Source organism: Carcharodon carcharias, chromosome 9, assembly GCF_017639515.1.
Source record: "Carcharodon carcharias isolate sCarCar2 chromosome 9, sCarCar2.pri, whole genome shotgun sequence".
Classification (NCBI taxonomy): domain Eukaryota; kingdom Metazoa; phylum Chordata; class Chondrichthyes; order Lamniformes; family Lamnidae; genus Carcharodon; species Carcharodon carcharias.
In genome coordinates, this window is record NC_054475.1 from 11,013,045 (window position 1) to 11,039,042 (window position 25,998).

General features: G+C 42.4%; 1 protein-coding gene across 3 annotated transcripts in view; it reads right to left on the reverse strand.

The window, feature by feature from the left end:
* dstyk (dual serine/threonine and tyrosine protein kinase) overlaps positions 1 to 25,998 on the reverse strand; it is a 126,669-nt gene that overhangs the window by 86,906 nt on the left and 13,765 nt on the right. For all 3 annotated transcript variants that reach the window (XM_041194900.1, XM_041194903.1, XM_041194902.1), the window contains exon 2: positions 15,838 to 16,223. In XM_041194900.1, coding sequence (XP_041050834.1) covers positions 15,838 to 16,223 — 386 coding nt within the window. The remainder of the gene's footprint in view (positions 1 to 15,837; positions 16,224 to 25,998) is intronic.

Consider the following 25,998-nt stretch of genomic DNA (forward strand, 5'->3'; position numbering starts at 1 on the left):
TTATTTTACAACAGTACACACACACACACACACACACACACACACACAACCCCCCAACTTTCTAGTTTAAAGTCCTGTTGACCACCCTATTTACTCTTTTCGCTAGAACATTGGTCCCAACGGTACAGATCCCTCCTGTTCCAATATTGATGCCAGTGCCCCACGAAATGGAACCTCTCTTTCCCACACACCACTCCTTTAGCCACGTGTTTACTTCCCTTAAAGCCCTCTTCCTCATCCACACAGGGAGCAAGTACCTCGTACCTGTTGGACTAGGCCAAGAGCTGAGGCTCCTCTGTTCCTGAACACAGGATCCCTCTACCTGCCTCACTAGCAGTCACACCCTGCTGACCCTGACCACTGACCGGACTTGAGGTACTTAATTTACCGGGTGTGACCGCCTTCTGATACAAAGCATCCGGGTAACTCTCCCCCTCCTGGATGTTGATGAAGCAGCCGGAGATGCTTGGGCCTAGGACACGACCTTGAGGGCTCCTGCAATGATGCCCTGAAACTAAGATGATTGACCTACAACAATCACAACCATCCTCCTTTCCATCCAGCACGACTCCAGCCAGTGGAAAGTTTTCCCCCTGGTGTCATACTTAGCAAAAAGGAAGATGGTTGTGGTCGTTGGAGGCCAACCATCCCAGTTGACAGCTGCTTTTCCTATACTTTGACACTAGTTACACTTAAAATACTTCTAGCTGTAAACTGCTTTGGGATGCCCCGAGGTCATTAGAGGAGCTATAGAAATGCAAGCTTTTTCATTCTTCCTAGCTCCTAACCACTCACTGCATAAAATGGTTTTCCTCATGTCACTATTCCTTCTTTTGAGAATCACCTGAAATCAGTGTCTTCTGTTCTCCAAGTAACTGAAGCTCATCTCAGAAACTGCTCGCGTGAATTTTTTCTGCACCCTCTCTAATACCTTGACACCCTTCGTAAAGTGTGGTGCCCAGAACTGGACAATACTCCAGTTAAGTGACTACACTTAAAAGTACTTTATTGTCTGTAAAGTGCTTTGGGATGTCCTAAGATCATGAAAGGCATTATATAAATCCTTTCTTATAAGAACGGAGGTGTAAGGAGAGAAAATCAGGAGGAAAAGTAAAGGAAAATTTAAAACCTTTTGCAGGCACAAGCCATACATTTTATTAATGAATATTACCAAATTTTTTTTCAATTTTTCTTAACTCTTTTTCTGTGTTGTCAGGCTACATGTCCAACATCCAGTCTTGACTAACTTAAAATTTTCCTCCAGCTTAAAATTGGGAAAATCAAAGCCATTGACTTTGGCCTCCAGCACAAGTTCCATACTCTCAACATCGATTCCAACTCCCTGCCCAGCCACCGTCTCAGACTGAACTAGGCGGTTTGCAATCTCAGCATCTTATTTCACTGTTTGCTGAGCTTCCGATCCCATATCCTCTCCATAGGAACATAGGAATTAAGAGCAGGTGTAGGTCATTCTGCCCCTCAAGCCTGCTCCGCCATTCACCTAGATCATGGCTGATCTTCTTGCTCAATGACATTTTCCTGCACTGCCACCATATTCCTTGATATCTTTAACGTGTAGAAATCTATCAATCTCTGTCTTGAACATACTCAACGACAGAGCCTCTACATCCCTCTGGCGTAGAGAATTGCAAAAATTCCATCACCTTCATAGTGAAGAAATTCTTCCTCATTTCAGTCCTAAATGACCTATCCCTTATTCTGAGACTGTCGCCTGGTTCTAGACCCCACAGCCAGGGGAAACATTTTTCCTGCATCTAGCCTGTTGAGCCCTGTAAAAATTTTGTATGTTTCAATAAGCTCACCTCTCATTCTTCTGAACGGTAGAGAATACAGGCCCAGTCTCCTCTGATTCATCACCCTCCTTAAACTTAAACTATTAAACTCAGTTAGAATTATCCATATTCTTGCCCATTTCAAGTCCCATTTAACCCTTCACTCCTGTTCTCACTCAATCACATTGGCTTCCAGTTGCCCAATACCTCACATTTGTTACTGTACCTGTTTCAATCATACACTTCAGTAGCGCACTTCACCTCGTGTAAAAAGCTTTCTCTTGTTCTGTCCCAAATCTCTTAAATTTAATCTTATTGTTTCCTGCCTTATAACAGTGATACATAGGAACATACGAATTAGGAGTAGGCCACTCGGCCCCTTGAGCCTATTCTGCCATTCAATAAGATCATGGCTGATCTGATTGTAACCTCAACTCCACATTCCTGCCCACCTCCGATAACCTTTCACCCCCTTGCTTATCAAGAACCTATCTACTTCTGCCTTAAAAATATTCAAAGACTCTGCTTCCACCCCCTTTTGCGGAAGACAGTTCCAAGGGCTCACGATCCTCAGAGAAAAATATTTTTTGAAAAATCACACTTCAAAAGTACTTCATTGGCTGTAAAGTTTTAGAATGACATGAAAGGTGCTACAAAAAAGTAAGTCTAGCTTTCTTTCTAATATCCCCTTGTTTTAGATCTCTCAGTACCTGGAAACAGTCTGCTTCTATCTACTCTACCTCCTGCCTTTGTGATTTTAAACACCTCAATCAAATCACCCCCTTGAACAAAATAAGGTTGGCAGTATTGAAGGTTGACTTCCCAGGTAGCAATCTCATATGATGTCCACACGATGGTTACAAACTAGTTATTCTTAAATTTGTGGCTTGTGACTTGACCAGAATCCCTCTGTAAGGATACTAAATAATTGTTCATTATCAAAATCCTTCTTTATAGCTTTTATACACACAACCCTACATCCTTATACATTTCAAATTCAGAAGAGTAGCTTCCCATTGGGGCTGGTTAGCTCAGTTGGCTAGATAGCTAGTGTGTAGTTCAGAATAGCAGCGACAGCACAGGTTTGATTCCTGTTCTGTCTGAGGTAGATACAGATACTGCCTCCCTTGCCCTGCCTCAGAGTGAAATGCAACGGCAAACCATCATTAACAGAAACTGCCAAGAAAGCGGCTCAGGATGGAGCATCGGCAGACAAGGAGCTGCCTTTGGGCGCAGCCCACATGATGATGGTGAGCTCCTCATTGAAATGCTGAAAATCACAATTGCACAGAAATGAGTAATTCTTTCCCCCTTAGCCATTTTTCCTTCCCAACCATCAAGCTAACTATCAATTTGTCTTGTATATACGATAACCAAAGAAGTAAGGTGGAACAAGTGAAAAGACCTGGTCATATCTAGAGCTTTGTTTTTATTTTGCAAAATAAACAAACTAATTATTGAAGGCGTCAAAATTTTAAATATGCAAGAAATCACTTTTTAAAAGATAAAAAATAACTGAAGTTAAACAAATATTTAGTTGTAGAAAATAACCTTGTGGTTTTCAAATCCCTTCGAGCAGTGCAGCCATTATAAGGATGAATAGTGTAATGAAAACAGCCACATCATGTATCCACAAGTGAAATACATGAATTATTGTACAAAAGAATTTCTGTTCTGGGTTAAATAGCATTAGTCATATTCTGGGACCATGCTTCAGGGAGCAGGCATGCACAACAAATCGCCTAGGCATTATCACCAAGTGATACCAGTGGAAGCCACACCAGAAGGAAGCTACAGGTGCTATTATGTTGCTCTCTCCTCTCTTGTACCTCAGTCAAGATCGATAAAGCTGGCTTTGTCACATGACTAATAAATCTTTTGTCAAGAGGAAATGAAATGAATAAGGTAAATTCTGTTACTGCACTTTGATTTACGTGTAAAAAAATCATGATTAAGTATCGAGAAGGTGTGTTTGTTATCAGAACAATAGATTTGGCAAAGAAGGGCATATCCAAAGAGTCAATGAAGTCGTACAAAGATATACTTAAATCTAAGCTCAGGAGATACACCTGACCAAAATTATAAAAACAAAAAACTGCGGATGCTGGAAATCCAAAACAAAAACAGAAATACCTGGAAAAACTCAGCAGGATTGGCAGCATCGGCGGAGAAGAAAAGAGTTGACATTTCGAGTCCTCATGACCCTTCAACAGAACTACTTCTGTTGAAGGGTCATGAGGACTCGAAACGTCAACTCTTTTCTTCTCCGCCAATGCTGCCAGACCTGCTGAGTTTTTCCAGGTAATTCTGAACAAAATTTATGTTGTTTTCCAAACTATTCTTGTAGGGAGTCTCCCTGCGCTGTCTTTTCCCCTTTACACCACCACACCCACCATGCACACCCTGACAGCACCTCTCACCACACATGAACAATCCGCAAGGAACACAAACTGCTGCTTCATTCCTCAAGCTCACATTAAGAAGAGGAATCTGAATATGTTACTGTGTTGATTGAATTGAAACGATGAAAACAAAGAATGACATTGAACTCAGTAAGACCAAGTGAACTGCAAACCACAAAACCTTGCGGATGCTGGAAATCCAAAACAAAAACACCTGGAAAAAAATCATTAGACTTTTAATTCCAGGTTTTTTTTTTAAATTGAATTCAAATTTGAACCAGGTCCCCAGAGCATTACCCTGGATCTCTGGATTGCTAGTCTAATGACAATACCACTGTGCCATTGCCTCCTCTTCTCTTGTTTGAGAGTCTGGAAGTTGATTGAAACAGCTTTGACCAAAGGCAGCGTGAGGGGGACCAACATGGAATCAAAGCATTAGGCAAGGTAATTCTGGTGGAAGCAAAAGAAAACCCTTGATCATGCAGAATTTGATGTCAAACATCTGTAGTTGCAGGTTGTGTTGTCAAAGATAGCAGCAGAGGACTTTGGTGGTGGTGGAAACAGAGGAGACTAGGGCTAGATGGAAATATAGAAACTGACCCCAAGCTTACATAATGTCACCAAGGGACAGCAAATGACAAATTAGAGCAGGAAAACAGCTGATCTGTCCAAATGGTGCAGTGTTGATGTTCCACACAGGTATCCTCCAACCATATATGTGCCTTGGCATGGATTAGAATATTTTGACAATCCATAAATATATAAGGAAAAGGGAGAAGGCCTCTGAAGAGCATCATCTGATTTTACAGTGACCAACATCACCTGAACTAGCATTTGAGCTGCCAATTTAATCTATCAACCAAATATTAGGCCAGTTTATGCCACCACAACATGGAATATTTGAGGTTTAAATACCTCACTACATAACCATTCTTTGGAGCTGTGCTCCTATTGGGCATGAGGCTGGGCTTGCACTGGGGGAAAATGAATGCAAGAGTTGAAGAATGGGGAAAGGCAGGGGAAAGGCAGACAGAGAGAGGTCGAGGGACTGGGTCATAGGCCCTCCAACAGCAATAAAGATACTTTGTAAGGAGGCAGAGATATTTTGTTAACTTGCCTACTAAAAAGAACAATCCCTTGAACATTAACGGCATTAAATACAAGTTGTCGCTGCTCAAATCATGAAATAATTACAATGCAAGATGGTCATTTAGCCCATTGTATCTGCTCTCAGCTCATTCCACTTACCTACCCTTTGCCCAAAACCCTGAAAATTCTTTTTTCAGGTGCTTACTCAATTCCCTTCCGAAAGCCACGATTGAATCTGCCTCCCCCACATTTGCAAGCAGGGCATTCCAAATCTTAACTTACCACGGCATAAAATCAGTTTTTCATGTCACCGTTGGTTCCTCTGCCATCCACCTTAAATCAGTATCCTCTGGTTCTCGATCCTTCCACCAACAGGAACAGTTCCATGCTATCTATACTGTATATAGGCCTCATGACTTTGAATACTTGACTCTCCACTCAACCTTCTCTTTAAGGAGAACAATCTTCTCTTCTCTTACTCTGTCTCATTTCATTTTGCACTTCCCTTATTAACTTACATTCAGCCTGAATCACTAACCTTATCAACCTGACACCTGTCATAGACATTTTCTTTTGTTGCGTTTGAAGTTAGGCTGAATTTGGATGTGTAGCCTATTAGAAAACCACTATTCCCTAAGTGAAAGCCATTAGTTTTAACAGTTTGTGAGAGAGAACTTTGGGCATTCTTAATCAGTTTCTGCACATTACCATTCGAAGACCAGCCAAAGGTTCAAGGACATTTGGTATGGAAAACAGATCTCGCAATGAAAAACTTGAAATAGAGTTTTACCTCACACATGACAATGCTACAGGTGTTGAGGAGCTAATTGTTTCAGTGGGTGCCAAAACTAGCAACAAAACTTTCTACAATTTAGCACAAAAGCATTCATTGCAATAAGACCAGAAGTAAAACTCTTAAAATCTGATGCAAAAGCTGGAAACAATGCTATTAAACATAACATATTAACAAACATATCAAGCAAAATTGAGGGTGATGGTTGTGTGTATTAATTGTAATAAAGGATGGTGTGGTGCAGCCAATATGCACATCATTTAAGATACAAAGTCTGGACAGTTATTTGCCAACTCTGAACACAGCAGTCCAGCTTTTCTTTAAAACAGACGTTTGAAACTTTCCACACAACTATTTCAATATTATTAATTTTGAAGCTGTTCAGAATTGCCCCAGAGGTGTTGCAATATACGCAAGTGTCAGGAACGGAAACAGCTGGAGCAAAACACTACCATTTTCAAATGACTCAGCCTTTGAGGGAACTGCACACATTAGGACAGCAGCAGCACCACCACCACATGTACAATTAAGAATTAGGAACATTCAGCTGGTTTTGCAATGGTTAGAGACCTAATCCATAGCCACACCCTTCCTCCTTCAGTACATGCCCACAAGAATGTATACAAGGCTAGTCATGATAATAACTACAGTTCCTTACTTAAGTATTCAGGATATGAAGGCAAGTATAACTAGTTCCTACCATCCACCCATTTGTGTACATCATGAATTACAGATCACAACACAAATGTCAAGCTTAATTTTAAAAAGAAATGTTGATTTAAACTACAATTATTCCGAACAGCTCCAAGAGATCACTCCTCTGCCCACTATGTATACCCTGTAACAGATCTAGGGATGATAAGCTCTCTAATAGCTCGAGGACATGACTTAGGAAGGTTCAGGCAACTATATCTTTTCTGCAGCTGTGAAGATGAGCCAAATGGACTCGAAACATCAACTGTTCTCTCTCCACAGATTCTGCCAGACCTGCTGAGTTCTTCCACCATTTTTTGTTTTTATTTCACATCTCCAGCATATGCAGTATTTATCTTAATGTCCTTTGTGTTAAGTTAGCTGACCTCACCTGGGGAGACAAGAATAATCAGCAACTCTGCCATTTCTGTTCACTATACATAAACCTGCAGGAAAGTGAGACTGCTCACAATCAGTGTGGACAGGACTGCATGTGTCTGCAATGTCATTTCCTACAAAATAAACACTATGTTGGCACACAGCACCCATGTTATTTGATGTGCTGAGTTACCATAGGTTTGCAAATACCTATGAACTGTACTTCAGCCTAACAGGCTGTATACAACAAAAAGGAAGAGAAAATTGTGTGGGGAGTATTGGGGGCAGCTGAAAGAATTTGAAGAGCCTGGCCCACATACAATTTCACACTCTGGTCTTAAAAGTACACCACTTGTGAAGACATTAGCAAACAACACACAACCACCGACACAACTGCATCAAGAATGACATATGGCTGTTCACAGGTACCAAGTGCCACTTCAATGGAGGTGGAAAAGGCAGAACAAGGAGGGAGGCTGGAGGTGGCAAAGAAGAAACAAAGGAACTTATGCATTGTTACACTTAGCATAGAACAGTACATACTGTAAAAGTCCAATCAATTTCTTCACACCTAGACTTTCAAGGTAGGCATACACTTATACATTAGTTTATTACATTATTTTGATTGAGGCACAATGATTCATCAATTTGCCCAAAATTGATGGCAATTCTTAAATTGAACAGTGAAACACGAAGTACAGCACAAACCCATAATTTCTGAAACTGTTCCATTCCAAACACTATTCAGGACTTCAATTTCAGTTAGTTCTTGTCCTTCAGATACTGTGCACTTAAAAATCAGCCACACTGGCACATGGTAACAGCATTAGCCTGTCCTTTGTGGCTTTAAGATCATGTGCGACCCTTACTTCTTTGGATATGCAAGTCTTATTTGGCATTTTCTTCCATAACAGGCCAGTTTTGTCTGCATTGAAGACCTGCTCTGGCTGGTCCCCTCTCTCCTCAATGCATTCCTGCAGCTCCATGGGAAACACTCCTGCAGTTACACGGTCAACTTGATATTTTGAAGACCAAAATGATTTTTTTAAAAAGTGATTGAACCATTCTGCGCTGGCTGAGAATCCTCTGGAAGGCAAAGAAGAGTCCTCTTCATTGTCATCAGTAGAACCGGCACGACTGCCTTAACTACTTTTCATGCACTGCTACAATTCGGTGCCTTATTTTTGATAATTGGGCCAGGAACTGGAATTTCTCTTATGCTGGTGCTCTACCCACACATTAAGCAACTTCTCCATTTCTTCCAAGTGTGGGTCTCTTCTACTTACAAAAGTTAACCCAGCTGCACAACTACCAGAAACACAAATACTAGCCTGTATTTTACCTTCAGACTGCCTAATGTGCCTAATTGTAAATGCACCATTCCCTGGCCAATATGGTAGCATTAGCCCAATGTTGCCACTTTTTCAGCAAGTGTCATCCATTCTAGGGCATTTACAGCTTGGTTCAGATTCACTCATTTTTCAACAACGGTGACTTAAAGATTGCCCAAAACTGGACATGAGTACCCAAGTGCAAACCTTCCAGTAAACAACATGACAGACGGCACATACAGTGCACACCTTCTGGTCCAGGAATACATTATGGACACTTTCCGTATAGTTTTTATTAATACATTTTAGGTTTTTTTCAATTTTATGACATTTTGTCTAACCTTTGCCTAAAAACACAGATAAGCAAACATCTGTCCCACAGTTGGCAAAATGGTATACATAATGTTTAGCGTGGATAAACACACAAATGGCAAAGATACAAATGGTGAGGCTTGACTGTAGTCCAACCACCATCAAGTTCTGGAGCTTTTTGCCCTCACCCCAATTTGCCAAAAATCTCTCCCATTTCATGCACACCATGGCGATTAACGGTTAGAATTTAAAACAAAAAGACAGCTCCGTAAGCTAAAGAAACAGAAGAAAAAAAGATTTTTCTTTTTACTGTATTCGACAGGCTGTTATGATCTGGAATGCTCAGCTGAAAAGGTTGTAGAAGCAGAGCCACCACTTTCAAATGGGGAATTGGATAAATTCTTGGAGGGTGAAGTGCAGAGTCAGGTCTACAGGAAAATTATAAAAACCAAACTGCAAACTTGCATTCCTGCCAGTTGACCTCAAGGTTTACACAGCAATGACCTGATCAATGCTTCAAAAAAAAATGCCTGAGCCAAAGTGTTGCAGGATTGATCAGCAGACAATCTTTTTAGTATGCAATGTTTGAAATCAGCTTCGATCCAAAGATGAAAGAAAAGCTTCCCTTCACGACGTTGAAAAAAATACTTAAAATATGAAATTTTCAAATGGAAATACTGCACAAGGATAATTAAGCATAAGCTAGAAGGAATGGAATAAAGTCAAATTTCATTACCTTTAAAATGGCACCTAAAATAACTCAAATGTAGTTGCTCCATTAAAGCTAATGAATGTCATCTATATTTTGGATTAGATTCTAACAGGGACACATCAAAAATATAAACATGGTGTAAGCATACATGGTAACAGACTTTTGTAGCTTTTTTATGCAAAGGCTTTCCAATAATGAATCCATAGCATTTTCTTTGCTTTGACAGTTTAAACTTGATTGCAATGCAGACAAGTTGGGTGGTAGTACTAGGGGAATTGGATAAATTATGAGCAGCATATTGCCCCCCGCCCTCTGAGCCTGGTCTGTTTAATCTCATTCAAAGCTCAATGGCTGACACTCACCTAAGTCACAAGGTTGTGGGTTCAAGTTACAGTCCAAAGACTTCAGCACAGAAATCCAGTTTGACGCTCCAGTGCAGTACTAAAAAATGTGCTGTCCCAGTGGAGGTGCCATCTTTTGGATGAGAAGTCAAACCAAGGACCTATCTGCCTTCTCAGCTGGGAATACAAGATCCCATGGCACTATTTCAATAAGTGAGTGCGCCCCAGCACCCTGGCCAATTTGATCCCTCAACTGACACTGCAACATCCAGGTGGTGTGCGTTTATATGTTTTTACTCCGCTAAAAACTCTCAAGAAATGTTTTTTGTTGAACTGTTCTGGCCATGCAGCACCTCATCACAGAACTAAGTGAAGGTTGAAGCCTGAAGGTGGGGGTTGGTTCAGAGAAGAGTCAAGAAATCACCAGCATCAGAAAACTGTTAAAGACATATTGTCATCTTGCAATGTTAACTGAAGCAAAATACCCCAAAGATCATTCAGCATAATATAGATGCTACGAAAAAGATCAAAAGATTGACAAAAAAAAAGGTCATTTGGCCCTTCAAGCCTGTTCAACCACTGACTAAAGTGGCTGATCTGATTGTCACCTAAAGTTCACTTTCCAGCCTGTCCATCCCCCACGACCCTCAACTCCATTGTCTATCAAAAATCTAACTCAGCCTTGAATATATTCAATGACACAAACTCCACTGCTCTGTGGAACAGAATTCTAAAGGCTAATTATCCTCAAAAAGTAAATTCCTCCTCATCTGTGTTAAATGAGAGATTTCTTATTTTGAAACTGTGCTCCCAGTTCCAGATTCCCCAGCAAGAGAAAACATCCTCCCAACATCTACCCTCTGAAATCCCTCAGAATCTGATGTTTGAAGATCATCTCTCGTTCTTCCAAACTCCAATGAGCATAGGCCCAACATTTCCTGCAGACAAGTGCAAAGTGATTCATTTTGGTAGAAGGTCAATACAAAACAAAGGGTACAATTTTACAGGGGAAGTGGTCAATAAAGCATATGGAATCCTGGGCTAAATAAGGGCATGGAATACAAAAGCAATAGAAACATGAGGAAAATCTTTTTCACACAGCAAGTAGTTTCGGATCTCGACTGCAGAAGGGTGCGGAGGAGTCAGGGTCAATTGAGGCTTTCAAAAGGAAATTGCATAATTATCTGAAAAGGAAAAATTTGCAGGGCTGCAGGGCAAAGGCATGGGAATGGGACAAGGTGAATTGCTCCTTCATAGAGCCAACACAGACATGAGACACAAAATAGCCTTCTTCTCTGCTGTAACCATTCTATGATTCTAGCTTTAAGAACCTTGCATAGATGCGAATGAGTTAAAAGCTGCAGCTCATCATTTGAATCTAGAGCAATGAAGTGGTAATTCACTGAATCTGCAATAATTCAATTCTAGAACAAATTGAGTATTAGGTTATTTGAAATAGACTATAATAAGATCAGTTAACCTATTTCTTTCCATTTCTTAAGCGAACATGGTTAAAATTTCTGGCTATCCCCAAATCTAGCTTCTCGTTCTGACAAAGGGTCACTAACTCTGTTCCTCAAAGATACTATCAGGCCAGCTGAGTGTTTCCCAGCATCGTCTGTTTTTATTAACCTGTGGCTCTCTGTTGTGTATTTCCAACATCTTTTAAAGAATGCATCACACAAATGTTTCAATAGTTTGTCTCATTAACCTGGTTTCCCTTGCTGTGCTTTGGGAGAGTTAATCCTGTGTTCTTGGAGTGGGAATCATTACTGACTTGGTCACTGAGTCACAGTACTTGCTTCGCCTGTATTTTGTTCTCTCTTAGAAAGCACAAACATGAATGGAAAAGTCATTCTATCCTCGAGGCAAAATATGTTTCTTTCAATTTAAAAGATAAAAGGGATCATATGAAAATTATTATTCTGGGAAAGGAGGATTGAAAAGACTTCCAATTCAAAATATTCCCATGCCTTTTATTTCCTCCAACAATAATCTAATTCAGCGACCTAATATGAGAAAGGTCTGTTCAACTCAGCTACCATACCCCCTCCATCCACCAGCAGGGTGAAACCAATATTTTGGGCCAGAAATTCTTTGGAGAGCTATTAACCTGAGTTGGACCTGATGAGGGACAAGCTCCACTGAGTGACATCCATGTTCAATTTTTTTTTTAATTCAGAAGTAGCTGAGAGAATGGAATAACTGAACCATGTACCGAGAAAGAATGGGACTTCCATTCTGTATTATTCAGGTCAGGTGTGGCTGCGTGAAAGGATGCACATCTGCACACAGCTTCCTGAACTTTAGGCATGAACTTCAGAAATGAGCAGACACAGTCCAAAAAGCCCCTCACACCTACTCTGCTATTCAATAGAGCATGAATTGTTTTATTCATTCACGGGATATGGGCTTTGCTGGCTGGACCAGCATTTCTTGCCCATCCCTAGTTGCCCTCGAGAAGGTGATGGTGAGCTGCCTTCTTGAACCACTGCAGTCCATGCGGTGTAGATACATCAACTGTGCTGTTAGGGAGGGAGTTCGAGGATTCTGACCCACGACAGTCAAGGAACAGCGATATATTTCCAAGTCAGGATGGTGGGTGGTTTGGAGGGGAACTTCCCGGTGGTGGTGTTCCCACACAGCTGATGCCCTTGTCCTTCTAGATGGTAGTGGTCATGGGTTTTGAAGGTGCTGTCTCAGGAGCCCTGTTGAGTTTCTGCAGTGCATCTTGTAGATGGTACACACTGCTGCTACTGTGCATCAGTGGTGGGAGGAGTGAATGTTTGACAACGTGGTGCCAATCAAGCAGGCTGCTTTGCCCTGGACTGTGTCAAGTTTCTTGTGTCTTATAGATGGTGGACAGACTTTGGGGAGTCAGGAGGTGAGTTACTCATGGCAGGGTTCCTAGTCTCTGACCTGCTCTTGTGGCCACAGTATTTTTATGGCTAGCCCAGTTCAGTTTTTGGTCAATGGGAACCCCTAGGATGTTGACAGTGGGGGGATTCCCTGATGGTAATGCCATTGAATGTCTAGGGGCAATGGTTAGATTCTCTTTTGTTGGATATGGTCATTGCTTGACACGTGTGGTGCAAATATTACATGCAACTTGCCAGCCCAAGCCTGGATATTGTCCAGGTCTTGCTGCATTTGGACATGGACTGATTCAGTATCTGAGGAGTCACGAATGATGGGAGCATTGTGCAATCATCAGCGAACATTCCCACTTATGGCCTTATGATGGAAGGAAGGCCATTGGTGAAGCAACTGAAAATGGTTGGGCTGAGGACACTAATCTGAAGAATTGGTGCAGTGATGTCCTGGAGTGCAGATGACTGACCTCCAACAACCACCAACCATCTTCCTTCGCGCTAGGTATGACTCCAACCAATGGAGAGTTTTTCCTGATTCCCATTGACTAGTTTTGATGCCACACTTGGTCAAAATGCTGCCTTGATGTCAAGGGCGGTCACACTCACCTCACGTGTTCAGCTACTTTGTCCATGTTTGAACCAAGGCTGTAATGTCAGGAGCTGAGTGGCCCTGTCGGCACCCAAACTGGGCTTCAGTGAGCATGTTATTGCTAAGCAAGTGCTGTGCGATCGCACTGTTGATGACCCCTCCATTACTTTACTGATGATCGTAGGTAGACTGATGGGGCGACAATTAGCCGGATTGAATTTGTCCTGATTTTTGCATATAGGACATACCTGGGCAATTTTCCACATAGCCAGGTAAATGCCAGTGTTGTGGCTGTACTGGAATGGTAGGAGTGACCAACGCACAGTCGTTTTGGAGGCGAAGTCCCACCTTCACATTGAGGATACCCTCCATCATGTTCTGTGGCACTACCACCGTACTAAATGAGATAGATTTCAAACAGATCTAGCAACTCCAGACTGGGCATCCATGGTACGCTGTGGACCATCAGCAGCAGCAGAATTGTACTTGAACATAATCTGTAGCCTCATAGCCAGGCATATCCCCCACTCTACCATTACCACCAAGCCAGGGGGTCAACCCTGGTTCAATGATGAGTAAAGGGCAAGCCTGGAGCAGCACCAGGCATACCTAAAAATGAGGTGTCAACATGATGAAGCAATAACATGGGACTACTTGCACGCCAAACAGCAGAAGCAGCAAGTGATAGACAGACTGGAACAACTGCAGAGCTTCAATCTGTCATGGACAAATGCATCTATGGCTTGCAGGTTGGCAAGGATGCGGTCAAATATGTTTTTCCCTCATCAGTTCCCTCACCACATAACGTGGACCCCTTCTAGCAGCTGTGTCATTTAGGACTCAGCCAGCTCAGTCAGTAGCGGTGCTACCAAGCCACTCTTGGTGATGGACATTGATGTCCCCCACCCAGAGTACGATCTGTGCCCTTGCCACCCTCAGTACTTTCTCCAAGTGGTGCTCAACAAGGAGGAGCACTGATTTGCGAGGGAGGGCAGTACATGCTAATCAGCAGGAGGTTTCCTTGCCCATGTTTGACGTGGTGCCAAGAGAATTCATGGGGTCCAGAGTCGATGTTGAGGACTCCCAGGGCAGCTCCCTCCTGACTGCATACCACTGTGCTGCCACCTCTGCTGGGTCTGTGCTGCTGGTGGGACAGGACATACCCAGGGATGGTGACATTATCTATAAGATGTGATTCTGTGAGGATGACTGTGTCAGGCTGTTTCTTGACTAGTATGTGAGACAGCTCTCCCAATTTTGGCACGATCCGCCTGATGTTCTTAAGGAGAACTTTGCAGGGTCGACAGGGCTGAGTTGGCCTTTGTCATTTCCAGTGCTTAGGTCAATACTGGGTGGTCTGTCCGGTTTCACTCCTTTTTTGAGGCTTTGTAGCGGTTTGATACAACTGAGTGGTTTGCTCGGCCATTTCAGAGGGCATTTAAGAGTCAACCACATTGCTATGGGTCTGAAGTCACATGTAGGCTAGACTAGTTAAGTACAGCAGGTTTCCTTCCCTAAAGGACATTAGTGAACCAGATAGGTTTTTACAACAGTCGACAATTGTTTCATCGTCATCAGACTTCTAATTCCAGATTTTTATTTAATTCAAATTCCACCATCTGACGTGGCTGGATTCAAGCCCAGGTGCCCAGAGCGTTACCTTAGGTCTCTGGATTACTCTTCCAGCAACAATACCACTACGCCATCGTCTCCCCTGTAGACTGATCTTCTACATCAATTCCACTTTCCCACCCAATCTGCATAACCCTGGAATTCCCTAGAGTTCAAACATCTTCCAGCCTTGGATATACTCAACAATGGAGCATCCACAACTGTGGTAGAAAATTCCAAAAATTCACAACCCTCTGATTGAAGAAACTGTTCCTCATCTGCCTTAATTAATCAATCTTTTATCCTGAGATTAATCCCCTAGCTCCAGTCTCTCCAGTCAGGGAAAACAACCTATCAGCTTCTACCTGTCAAGCCCCCTCAGAATTGTTTCTGTTTCAATGAGATCACTGCTCAGTTCTTCTGAACTCGAGGGTATAGGTCCACTCTACTCAATCTCTCCTCACAGGCAAACCTCTCAATGCAGAAATCAATGTAATAAACTTTCACTGCACCACCTCCATGGCAACTATATCCTCTTTTTGAACACAGAACAAACACAACACCTTTTACAGCAAGGTGCAAATTATATTTCGAACAGATACATCGGCACCTCAACACTCAAGGAGCCATGGTGAAATTATTCCCAAAACTAGATTAACAGTACAAAGACATATTGTGGATGCAGGAAACTGCAACTGTTCAACATGTTCAGCAGCTCATGCAGTATATGTGTTTTATGGAGAAACAGTTAACAAAGGCAATGAGGGGTGGGCAATAAATGCTGGCCTTGCCAGTGACAACCACATCCTGTGGAATATTAAAATTTTAAAATTGCAGGTTGGTGACCTTTCAACATAATTGTAGGCGAACAAGGTAAAAGACAAAACTCCCACTGTCCAGATTAGCAGTAATCTCATTACCTGCAACAATGGATGATGCAGCGTTACTTCCAGATGCGCTGCACGATGTGCAGGATCTTGACTGCTATCTTGAATTTCCAGGTCCTCCTCAGGAATGGTGTCCCATTTGCCCTGGTGTGCCACAAGGTGATGAACTAACACATATTGTCCAGGCAAGGCCAAGCTAATATTGGTCCTCTTTCCATGGGTAAACTTCAGTCGTCTCCTTTTACACTTCTCGTTGCCACTTTTGGCAACGGGCAAAAGCTTTTCACCCAACAGACTGTTCAGTACATGACACTTGGCCCCACAGTTCTGACCCAGAATCATAATACATGGAAAGCAGCCCACTGTTGCCTGCAGGTATTCCTCTTCATGTTGTGGGAACGATATGCAGCTCAAAGAACCTGGAGGAGAAACAAGAGAGAAATGAAACATTGTGCGAATTTCCCAAGGTGCCGTCCACAACATTTTTAAAAACGTCTCAGAAAGCGAGTGTTGTTGAAAAGACTGGTATTTATGCCCTCCCCCTATTTGATAAGGTGGTGATGGGCCATCTCCTCTATCCAACTGAGTGACTTGTTAGACTACTTCAGAGAGCAGTTAAGAGTCAAACACGTTGCTATGGGACAGAGTGACAGAACCAGACAGCAGTTTTCCTTCCCAACATATGATAGCCTGTGGGTTTTTAATTACATCAATGTGCTCTCCTGAAATAACAAAGCTATTGAACCACACAAAATACAAAGAACTACTTTGTTAAAATGTATCAGTTTTGTCCTATTTGAGATTAGCTGAAAAGAATAAATTTATCAACTTAGAGGGTCCAGATATTGAGGTTTGCTGTTCTGTTGCTGGAGAGTTGGAACATTGCAATTGTCACCTCTGTCCTTTAAATTTCCGAGGAACTCCCTTCCTAAACAGCACTGTGCATCTATACCAGATGGAGCGCAGCGATTCAAAAGTGGCTCATCAACACCTTTGCAAGGGCAACTTGGGACTGGCAAGAAATGCTGACTAGCCAGAAACGCCCACATCTTGTGATTTTTTTTTCATTTAAGTGTTTTTTTGAAGTGTCATACAGAAATTTGTATCAGATAGCAAGCATGTAGTCTGAAATCTAATGAATGGAAACAGCGAGTGAGTTTTTTTTATATAATATGGGTATTTGTGGGTTCAGTTACAAAGAAAACTGAAAGTTGACAGAAATATTTTTCCTTCATTTGCACTGATCGGTGAGCCCACTGAAAAACAGACTTCCTTATCAGAAGTTGGATTAGTGTGGAGTTAGTCCATGGTCCACTTACCACCTGAACACTAGTTTAAAATGAACTCAAAAGTGAAATTAATTGTCAACTGACTCTCAGCATCACAAAATTAACTTAATAGAATCTGCAACAGTGCACAAAGGCCCAAAGTACAGCAGTATATATAAATTCAGCAGAAAATCTGCAATTTCATTCCGACAATCAGAATCATAGAATCTCTCAGCGCAGGAGGAGCCATTCACCCCTCTGAGTTTGTGCTAGCCCACCCAAAGAGCAATTCAGTTAGCGCCATAGTCCTGCTCCTTCCACATGCCCCTGCAGTTTTTTCCTCTGAACAATTTACGCACATCCCTTTTGAAGGTTCCAGTTGAATATGTAGCCACCATCCTATCAAGCAGTGCAACGACAAGCATAAAAATAGACACTTGTGCAGAAAATGTTTCTCATTTTAGAGGAACAGAAATGGGAGATGGACAGGGCACCAGGGACTCTCAGTTTTTACACAGTATCCTGCCAACACAAGGGGGCCACTGACACCTGTCTGCACATGTGCACTTAACGCACACACAGAAAACCTAAAACTGAATCTTGCCAACAATGGAAAACAAATACACAAACTTAAATTGCCACTCAGAATTTAAGGTTAGATGAAACATGATCTATATGTTGAGTATTCTCATTGAATTTTCTAAAAGTTGTGTAGGTTTTTTAAGTGTACAGAGCATCGACCGGGTGAGGAGAATCACAGCCATATGGGAGCCAACCAATTTCTCAAACCATTTTTAATTTTCTGTGGCTGTGTCCAGGTATTTCAGCACCTTGAGAAGCAGGAACATGAAAATCTGCTGTATTGCATTTAGAGAACTCAAACTCTTCAGTACCGATGTAAATGCTCACTTGTTTGAAATGGGTGCATGCCATATGAAAAGATAAAGCTAAAGGAAATGTTATTTTGTTATGAAAAAAACAGCCTTTTGTGTTTCCAAAATCCTAAACAAATGAAAAACTAAATGGAGAGGACAAGTATCACACTGCGTTTAAGGGAATGAGTAGAGCTCTGATCTCTGTCATTTGCAGTGATGTCATGGAGTGAAGTAGTACAAATGTGTATGCACCGCATTGGCAGCATGCGCAGCCAGAGTTTTAGTCTTGGGATGTTTAGTACTGGATAGGTACTCAGCAACAAAAAGTGCCCCACCCTCAGCATTGAGTTAGATGCTTATGATAGGTGTCAACGTGTTTTAAGGAAATCAAATAAAAATCTTTAGGGTTAGCACTGTTGCACAACACACTGCTGTTGCACCAAGCCAATGCTTAGCCGAAATGACATTCGAGCAAACTAGATTAACACCTCAAGCAGGACAGCCCATCTCATTGGGTCTCATTTAGTATTTTTTCTTCACAGGGGTATCAACTTGACTCAATTGGTAGCCTTCTCACTTGTGTCTCAAGGTTGTGGCTTCAAGCCCTAATTATTGACTTGATATCAGTGCAGTAATGATGGAGTGCTGCATTGCTGGGGGTGCCACCCTTAAACATAAAACATTAAACCAAAGCATTTTACCTATCCATTTTTAATTCATTCATGGGATGTGGCGTCACTGACTAGGCCAGCATTTATTCTCCATCCCCAATTGTCCTCAAGGTGGTAGTGGTGGGCTGCCTTATTGAACCGCTGCAGTCCACAGAAACACCCAGTGCTGTTAAAGAGGGAGTTCCAGGATTTTGACCCAGTGACAGTGAAAGAATAGCTATACAGTTCCAAGTCAGGATGGCGTGTCTGGGGGGAGCTTGCAGGTGGTGGTGTTCCCATGTGTCAGCTGCCCCTGTCCTTCTCAATGGTAGCAGACATGGATTTGGAAGGTGCTGCCTAAGGAGCCTTGGTAAATTTCTGCAGTGCATCTTGCAGATGGCATGCACTGTTGCCCCTGTGCATCAATGGTGGAGGGAGTGAATGTTGGTGGGTGGGGTGCCCATCAAGTGGGCTTTGTCCTGGATGGTGTCAAGCTTCTCGAGTGTTGTTGGAGCTCATCCAGGTGAGGGACAGTATTCCATCACACACCTGTCTTGAGCCTTGTAGATGGTGGACAGGCTTTTGGGAGTCAGGAGCTGAGTTGCTTGCCACAGAATTCCAAGCCTCTGATCTGCTCATGTAGTCACAGTATTTGTATGGTATTTATATCCAGTGATGGTTAAAAGACCCTAGACTGAAAATAGAAAGTTATCCCAGGTGTCCTGACCAACACTGATCCTCAAACATCCCCAGCAAAAAAAAAAAATCAACTTTATTTTTTTAAACGACCATGTGGTGAGAAGCTGGCTGCTATATTCCTCTGGTAATAATTAGCATACCTCAGCAATTAATTGTATGCGATGCACCTTGGGATGTCCGAGAGATGCATCTATTTAACACTTATATTGCAAGGTTTTTGAATTACCTTTCTGGTTAGAAGTAAGAGATCTGTTGAAAACAAACATCTAAATCATGCCATACATGCAATTCTGCATGAAAGGAAATGGATTTTTTACTAAATGCAGAAGTGACAAGAAAACATTCCAATGACTCAGCTCAGAGCTCTAAACCTCAAAAATATTATGTCTCGTTTGCATCAACTTTAGAAATGAACTGAAGGAACACACAGAATCCAATGAGGCTTTAAATGATACTTTTAGAGCACATCATGGGACTATAACCAGGCTACCTTACAGAACTCCATGGCCTCCTGCACTAGCCATGTCTGTTGAGCAATGACTGTCCAAAGGATGGCAAGTTATTTTCAGATGAACCACATACTACGAACCTGGATGCAACATGAGTTCATACACCAATCCAGATTACAGTTAGATGATCACGACCTCGGTTGGACTTTGGGATGAGGAAAAAAGTCAAAGGAATTTCCCAGAAAACTGAAAAAATTCCTCACTGGCAAGGAACGTTGCTGGTTTTTTTCACAAACACCACCATGCATTCCCATTCTATTGGTGAAAAGAAAGTAGGCACAGATTTCCAACTGAGATATCCAGCACACTTCTCTCCAAAAACAAGGATTGCTTTCATTACCTAACCAACAATCTTGGTTGTTTCATTGTTCAGGGCGATACATGTGGCAAAGTATATAAACAGTGACTAATTAAGCAACTGAACAAATTCCAACACTGCAGCAAGATTATCTTCATAAGGTTTCATGGATCTTAATTCATTCAGTGCAGACAAAATGTTTTTAAAATCTTGATGTTCTGATTTTCAATGCATCAGAAATAAACTTTATCCACTATTTTGTTTAGCAGATATATGACCGTTGTGAGCACTGATGTTCAAATGTTAAGTGAAAGCAATTGCAAAATCTCAATCGACACAATAACTTGAACTAAATCAAACAAGTTGGGAGCAACCTATTTTTCTCCCTGTTCTCAAAACAGGGTGGGAAAGACAGAATTAAGAGCCCTTTCTTATCAGACCAAAGCAGTACAATTTTCTACAGTCCTGGCCCAAAAGGCCACAGCTTGCTCAGAGTCTGATCCCACAATCCCTGCATTTTTCTGGTAATTCACTCTTGTGGCCATTACATTTCCTCAAGTTCAAATGGAGCCGAACCAAGTAATGGCCTTTTCCAATTATGATATGTCCTTTCCCAAAAAGAGTCAGAGGAAAACCATGACTGATTTGCTTTGCCCTTAATCAAGTGAAGTGTACCACTCAATATGTTCAACTATTAAATGAATTACAAGACTAAAATAGAAAAGAAAACATGTTTCTTGGAATGTTTTTGCATTAACAGCAGGTACCAATAGGTTCACAAAGGACCTGTCTTGGCAAAGTTACAGGTGCACCATAATGAGACAATTAAATTCACACAGCTGTACAGACAGCTGGAACAATATAATTTAATACCCCAATATCATTTAATGCCCCATGAAGTCTCATGGCATCAGGTCAAAAATGAGCAAGGAAGCAGCCCGATTACCATGTACCACCCTCCCTCAGCTGATGAATCAGTGCTCCTCCATGTTAAACACCACTTGGAGGAAGCACTGAGGGTGGCAAGGGCCACCCGATGTACTCTGGGTGGGGTACTTCAATGTCCAACACCAAGAGTGGCTCGGTAGCACCACTACTGTCTGAGCTAGTCAAGTTCAAAGGACATAGCTGCTAGACTGGGTCTGTAGCAGGTGGTGAGGGAAAAACATACTTGACCTCATCCTCACCAACCTGCCTGCCGCAGATGCATCTGTCCATTACAGTATCGGTAGGAGCAGCCACTGCACAGTCACTGTGGAGCTGGATCCCGCCTTCACATTGAGGATGCCTTCCATCATGTTCTGTGGCACTACCACCATGCTAAATGGGATAGATTTCGAACAAGTCTAGCAACTCAAGGCTGGGCATCCATGAGGTGCTGTGGGTCATCAGCAGCAACAGAATTGTACTCGAACACAATCTGTAACCTCATGGCCTGGCATATCCCCCACTCTACCATTACCAAGCCAGGGGATTAACCCTGGTCCAATGAAGAGTGCAGGAGGGCATGCACTCTTCATGCACAGGAGGGAGAGCAGCACCAGGCATACCTAAAAATGAGGTGTCAACCTGGTGAAGCTGTAACATAGGACAACTTGCATGCCAAACAGCACAAGCAGCAAGGAACAGAAAGAGCTAAGTGGCTCCACAGCCAACGGATCACATCTAAGCTCTGCAGTCCTACCACATCCAGTCATGAATGGTGGTGGGCAATTAAACTACTTACTGCAGAAGGCTCCATAAATATCCCCATCTTCAATGATGGAGGAGCCCAGTAGATCAGTGCAAAAGATAAAGCTGAAGCACTTGCTACAATCTTCAGCTGGAAGTGCAGAGTGGATGATCCATCTCGGCCTCCTCCGATGCTCACAAGCATCTTCAACCAATTTGGTTCACTCCACATGATACAGAAACAGCTGAAAGCACTGGATACTGCAAAGGCTATGAGCCCTGACAATATTCCGGCAATTGTACTGAAGATTTATGCTCCGGAACTTGCTGCACCCTTAGCCAAGCTGTTCCAGTACAGCTACAATGCTGGCACCCACCCAGCTTTGTGGAAAATTGCCCAGCTATGTCCAACACACAAAAAGCAAGACAAATCCAACCATCACTGAATCCCCCACTATCAACATCCTTGGGGTGGGGTGGGGGGGGGGGGGGGGGGTCCCATTGACCAGAAACTGAACTGGACACTATAGCTACATAAATACTGTGGCTACAAGAGCATGTCAGGGGCTAGGAATCTTGCGGTGACTAACTCACCTCCTGACGCCCCAAAACCTATCCACCATCTACAAGGCACAAGTCAAGAGTATGATGAAATACTCCCCACTTGCCTGGATGAGTGCAGCTCCAGCAACACATTAAACTTGATCATTGCCACAGAAGGCTATGGAGGCCAGGTCATTGAGTGTATTTAAGACCGAGATAGATAGGTTCTTGATTGGTAAGGGGATCAAAGGTTACAGGGAGAAGGCGGGAGAATGGGGTTGAGAAACTTATCAGCCATGATTGAATGGTGGGGCAGGCTCAATGGGCCGAATGGCCTAATTTCTGCTCCTATGTCTTATGGTCTTCACACCTTCCAGGACAAAGCAGCTGCTTGATTGGTACCCCAAACAACTCCTTCCACCACCGAAGCACAGTAGCACTAGTGTGTACCCATCCACAAGGTGCACAACAGGAATTCACCAAGGCTCCTTAGACAGCACCCTTCAATCCCACAACCACTACCAACTGGAAGGACAAGGGCAACAGGTAGATGAGAGCACCACCACCTGGAAATTCCCCTCCAAGTCACTCACCATCCTAACTTGGAAATCTATCGCTGTTCCTTCACTGTCACTGGGTCAAAATCCTGGAACTCCCTCCCCAACAGCACTGTGGGTGTACCGACACCACATGGACTGCAGCAGTTTAAGAAGGCAGCTCTCCACCACCTTGTCAAGGGCAACTAGGGACAGGCAACAAATGCTGACCCAGCCAGCAAAGCCCACATCCTGTGAATGAATAAAAAAGGTTAAGCAGGGTCATGCTCTCCTTATCCACTTCTATAAACATGAACTAACAAACAGAATCAATCAGCCCCATTATACTTGCATTCAATTCACTGCATATCCACATGTCTTTCATCGTCATCCCATCAAGATCCTTCCCTCCCCTTCACTAAAGGCATAGATTCTGGTTATGGAACACCACCAGGAATCTCCCAATATCCTGTTCAAGCTGCATTTCTCATGTCAGCAAACAATGTCTGGGCTTGTACAATTGCTTATGGGGTGATTCAAGCACAACCCTCGCCAATAGTGACACACGTGCGCTTTCAAGGCAGCCATCAGGAACAGGAACCCTGGCCAAATTTTCCCTCCCTGAGCCAAAGGCACAGAGAGCACTTTTAAACCTTTCCAACTGCTAAGATTGGCTTTAGTCACACAGACCAAGGATTCAAACTGGGATATGTTCATATCTGTTCTGTTGAAAAGGCAAACGGACCCGAAACGTTAACTGTATTCCTCTCCACAGATGCTGCCAGACCTGCTGAGTTTTTCCAGGTATTTTTATTTATGTTCATATAATGTGGCTTAGCTACTCACTATCTGCGAGTTGACTGCTAGAGCAAATCAAACACAGCTACAGCAAAGGAGAAACAATTTGCTCTTCTTCTCAACCACTCCCCACCACCACACCAAGATATCGCCACACCTTTCAGCCACTACACATTTGTCAATTGACATTTGTCATTCCAAATACCTTCCCTAGTTTACAATTCTAAGTGATGCAAATCAACTTGCAAGACTGCAACCAACCTCAGGAACCATTAGAAATGCAAATAAAAACAGAAATTGAAGGAGTTGCAAAGAACTAGTCAAAATATCCACATTGCAAGAGAAATATAAAGGAAAAGAGAACAAAGAGATCAGGATATTCTCCACATCTGAAGGTTAATCAGTAATGCTGCCAGGAAGTGTAGATGGGCAAGAGGATCTGCGGCAAAGGCAGGTTCAAATTGAATAGTGACATCTCCAAAATCAATTAGGCTCCACTGTTAGCCATGGCTCAGTTAGCAGCACACATGCCTTGGAGTCAGAAGGTTGAAGTCCTACTCTAGGGCTTCAGTAGGAAAAGCAAGGCAGACACTCCAGTGCAGTAGTGAACAAGTGTTGCACTGTCAAAGACATCATCTTTAAAATGAGATGTTAGACTGAGGCCCACCATGGACCTGCTCAGGTGAGTGCAAAAGATCCCATGGTGCTATTTCAGAGAGAAGGGGAACTGTTCCTAGTGCCCTCGCCAATATTTATCCCTCAATCAACATCACAAAAATAAATCTGATCATTTATCGGATCACTGCTTGGAGTTTGCTGTGTAAATTGGCTGTCGCATTTCCTACATTACAACATTGACTTCATTGTCTGCAAAGTGCTTTGGGATCTCTGGTGATCCTGAAGAACACAATATAAACCCAAGTCTTTCGTTCACAGAATCACAGCAGTTCCATCTCATTACTCTCAGATCAACTAAAAGATACAGTGAGATTGGTTCTTTACACAAACTTTTTAAGTTATAGAGCAGACCAGTAGAGCTGAAGAATTACAACAAAGAGCACTGACATGGGATCTAGTAATATAAATGACTCAACTGTCAGATCATAAGGGGTTTAGAAATCATTGACCTCTCTGAAATCAGCAACATCCTTAAGTATATCTCAAGTCCTAAATGCCACTGGCTATAGTCTAATTACAATTTATTCAACCTTTCAGTTTCTCTGAAGCAAACATTACGACTTAAGACTCATGATGGTCATATGACTACGAACTGTAACTTATGCAGAGATTTGAAAATGTAATGAAAACCTTCACTATTTTTTCACACTGAAATGTCTCAATGGAATCATTGTGACTAACAGGGATAAAGCTGATCGCAGGCTCAAAATTTTATACAACCCCCTTTATAACTTGAGCTGCTCCAGATATTTTTTGCGCCCAACAGAAAAAAACTGCTTCCTACGAAACAAGCCTTTGCAAGCAAAATAATAGATGGCTGAGTGTGTCCTGATCAAACAATAAACCCATTTATTAAGTTTTTGGATTACACACAGAATTCCCACAACATGCCCAGGGCACTTGAGCAGACAGTAGGTCAACAGGCACCTTTATAGCAGACTAAACAACCAAATATTTACTCGGAGAGGCAAGCAGTCCTAAGCTGCAGGCCGATGAAATAACACGGATTTATAATGAGATGATAATGCTTCACTAAAAACTTACAGTCTCTGTTCAAATATGGTAAAGCACCTTGAAATGTTCATATATCTGTCAAGTCTCAGGAGGGTGAGGCAAAGAGGACTGATGAGTCAGGAAGGTGGTGTGGTAGCAGTTGTATTTTCCTTGTGACCTCATTGCTCAGGCAAGTGATGACTTCACTTGACCCCATCATTCATAAACCAATTTCTTTCTTTTTAGTTAACTTTTGAGTGTGACTTTAAAAAAAATGAATTTCCATGCTGAAACAGCACAAAAAGCACAGGAGTGTTTTGCTTTGGATTTATATATTGGGCTGGATTTTATAACAAGGTCAGGAACAAAGCAAGCACTATCTACTTGACACTATCAGGGATGGGCAACAAACGCTGACCTAGCCAATGACACCCACATCCCATTAACAAATCAAAAAAAATACTTTATAATTATCTATGCTATGAACTCAGTTCTACTTCTTACTCCCCCACTCACTCCTCAACCCCAAGAATTCCCTTAGACATTACAACAATCTTTAAGGTTCATTCACTTCTTTTGGGACCAACACACAAGATATGCCTAACCCTGCAGAATTTACTTGAATTCTCCTCAATGTTCCAGCTGTTCGTCGAGGTGATATTTTACTTCTGCTACA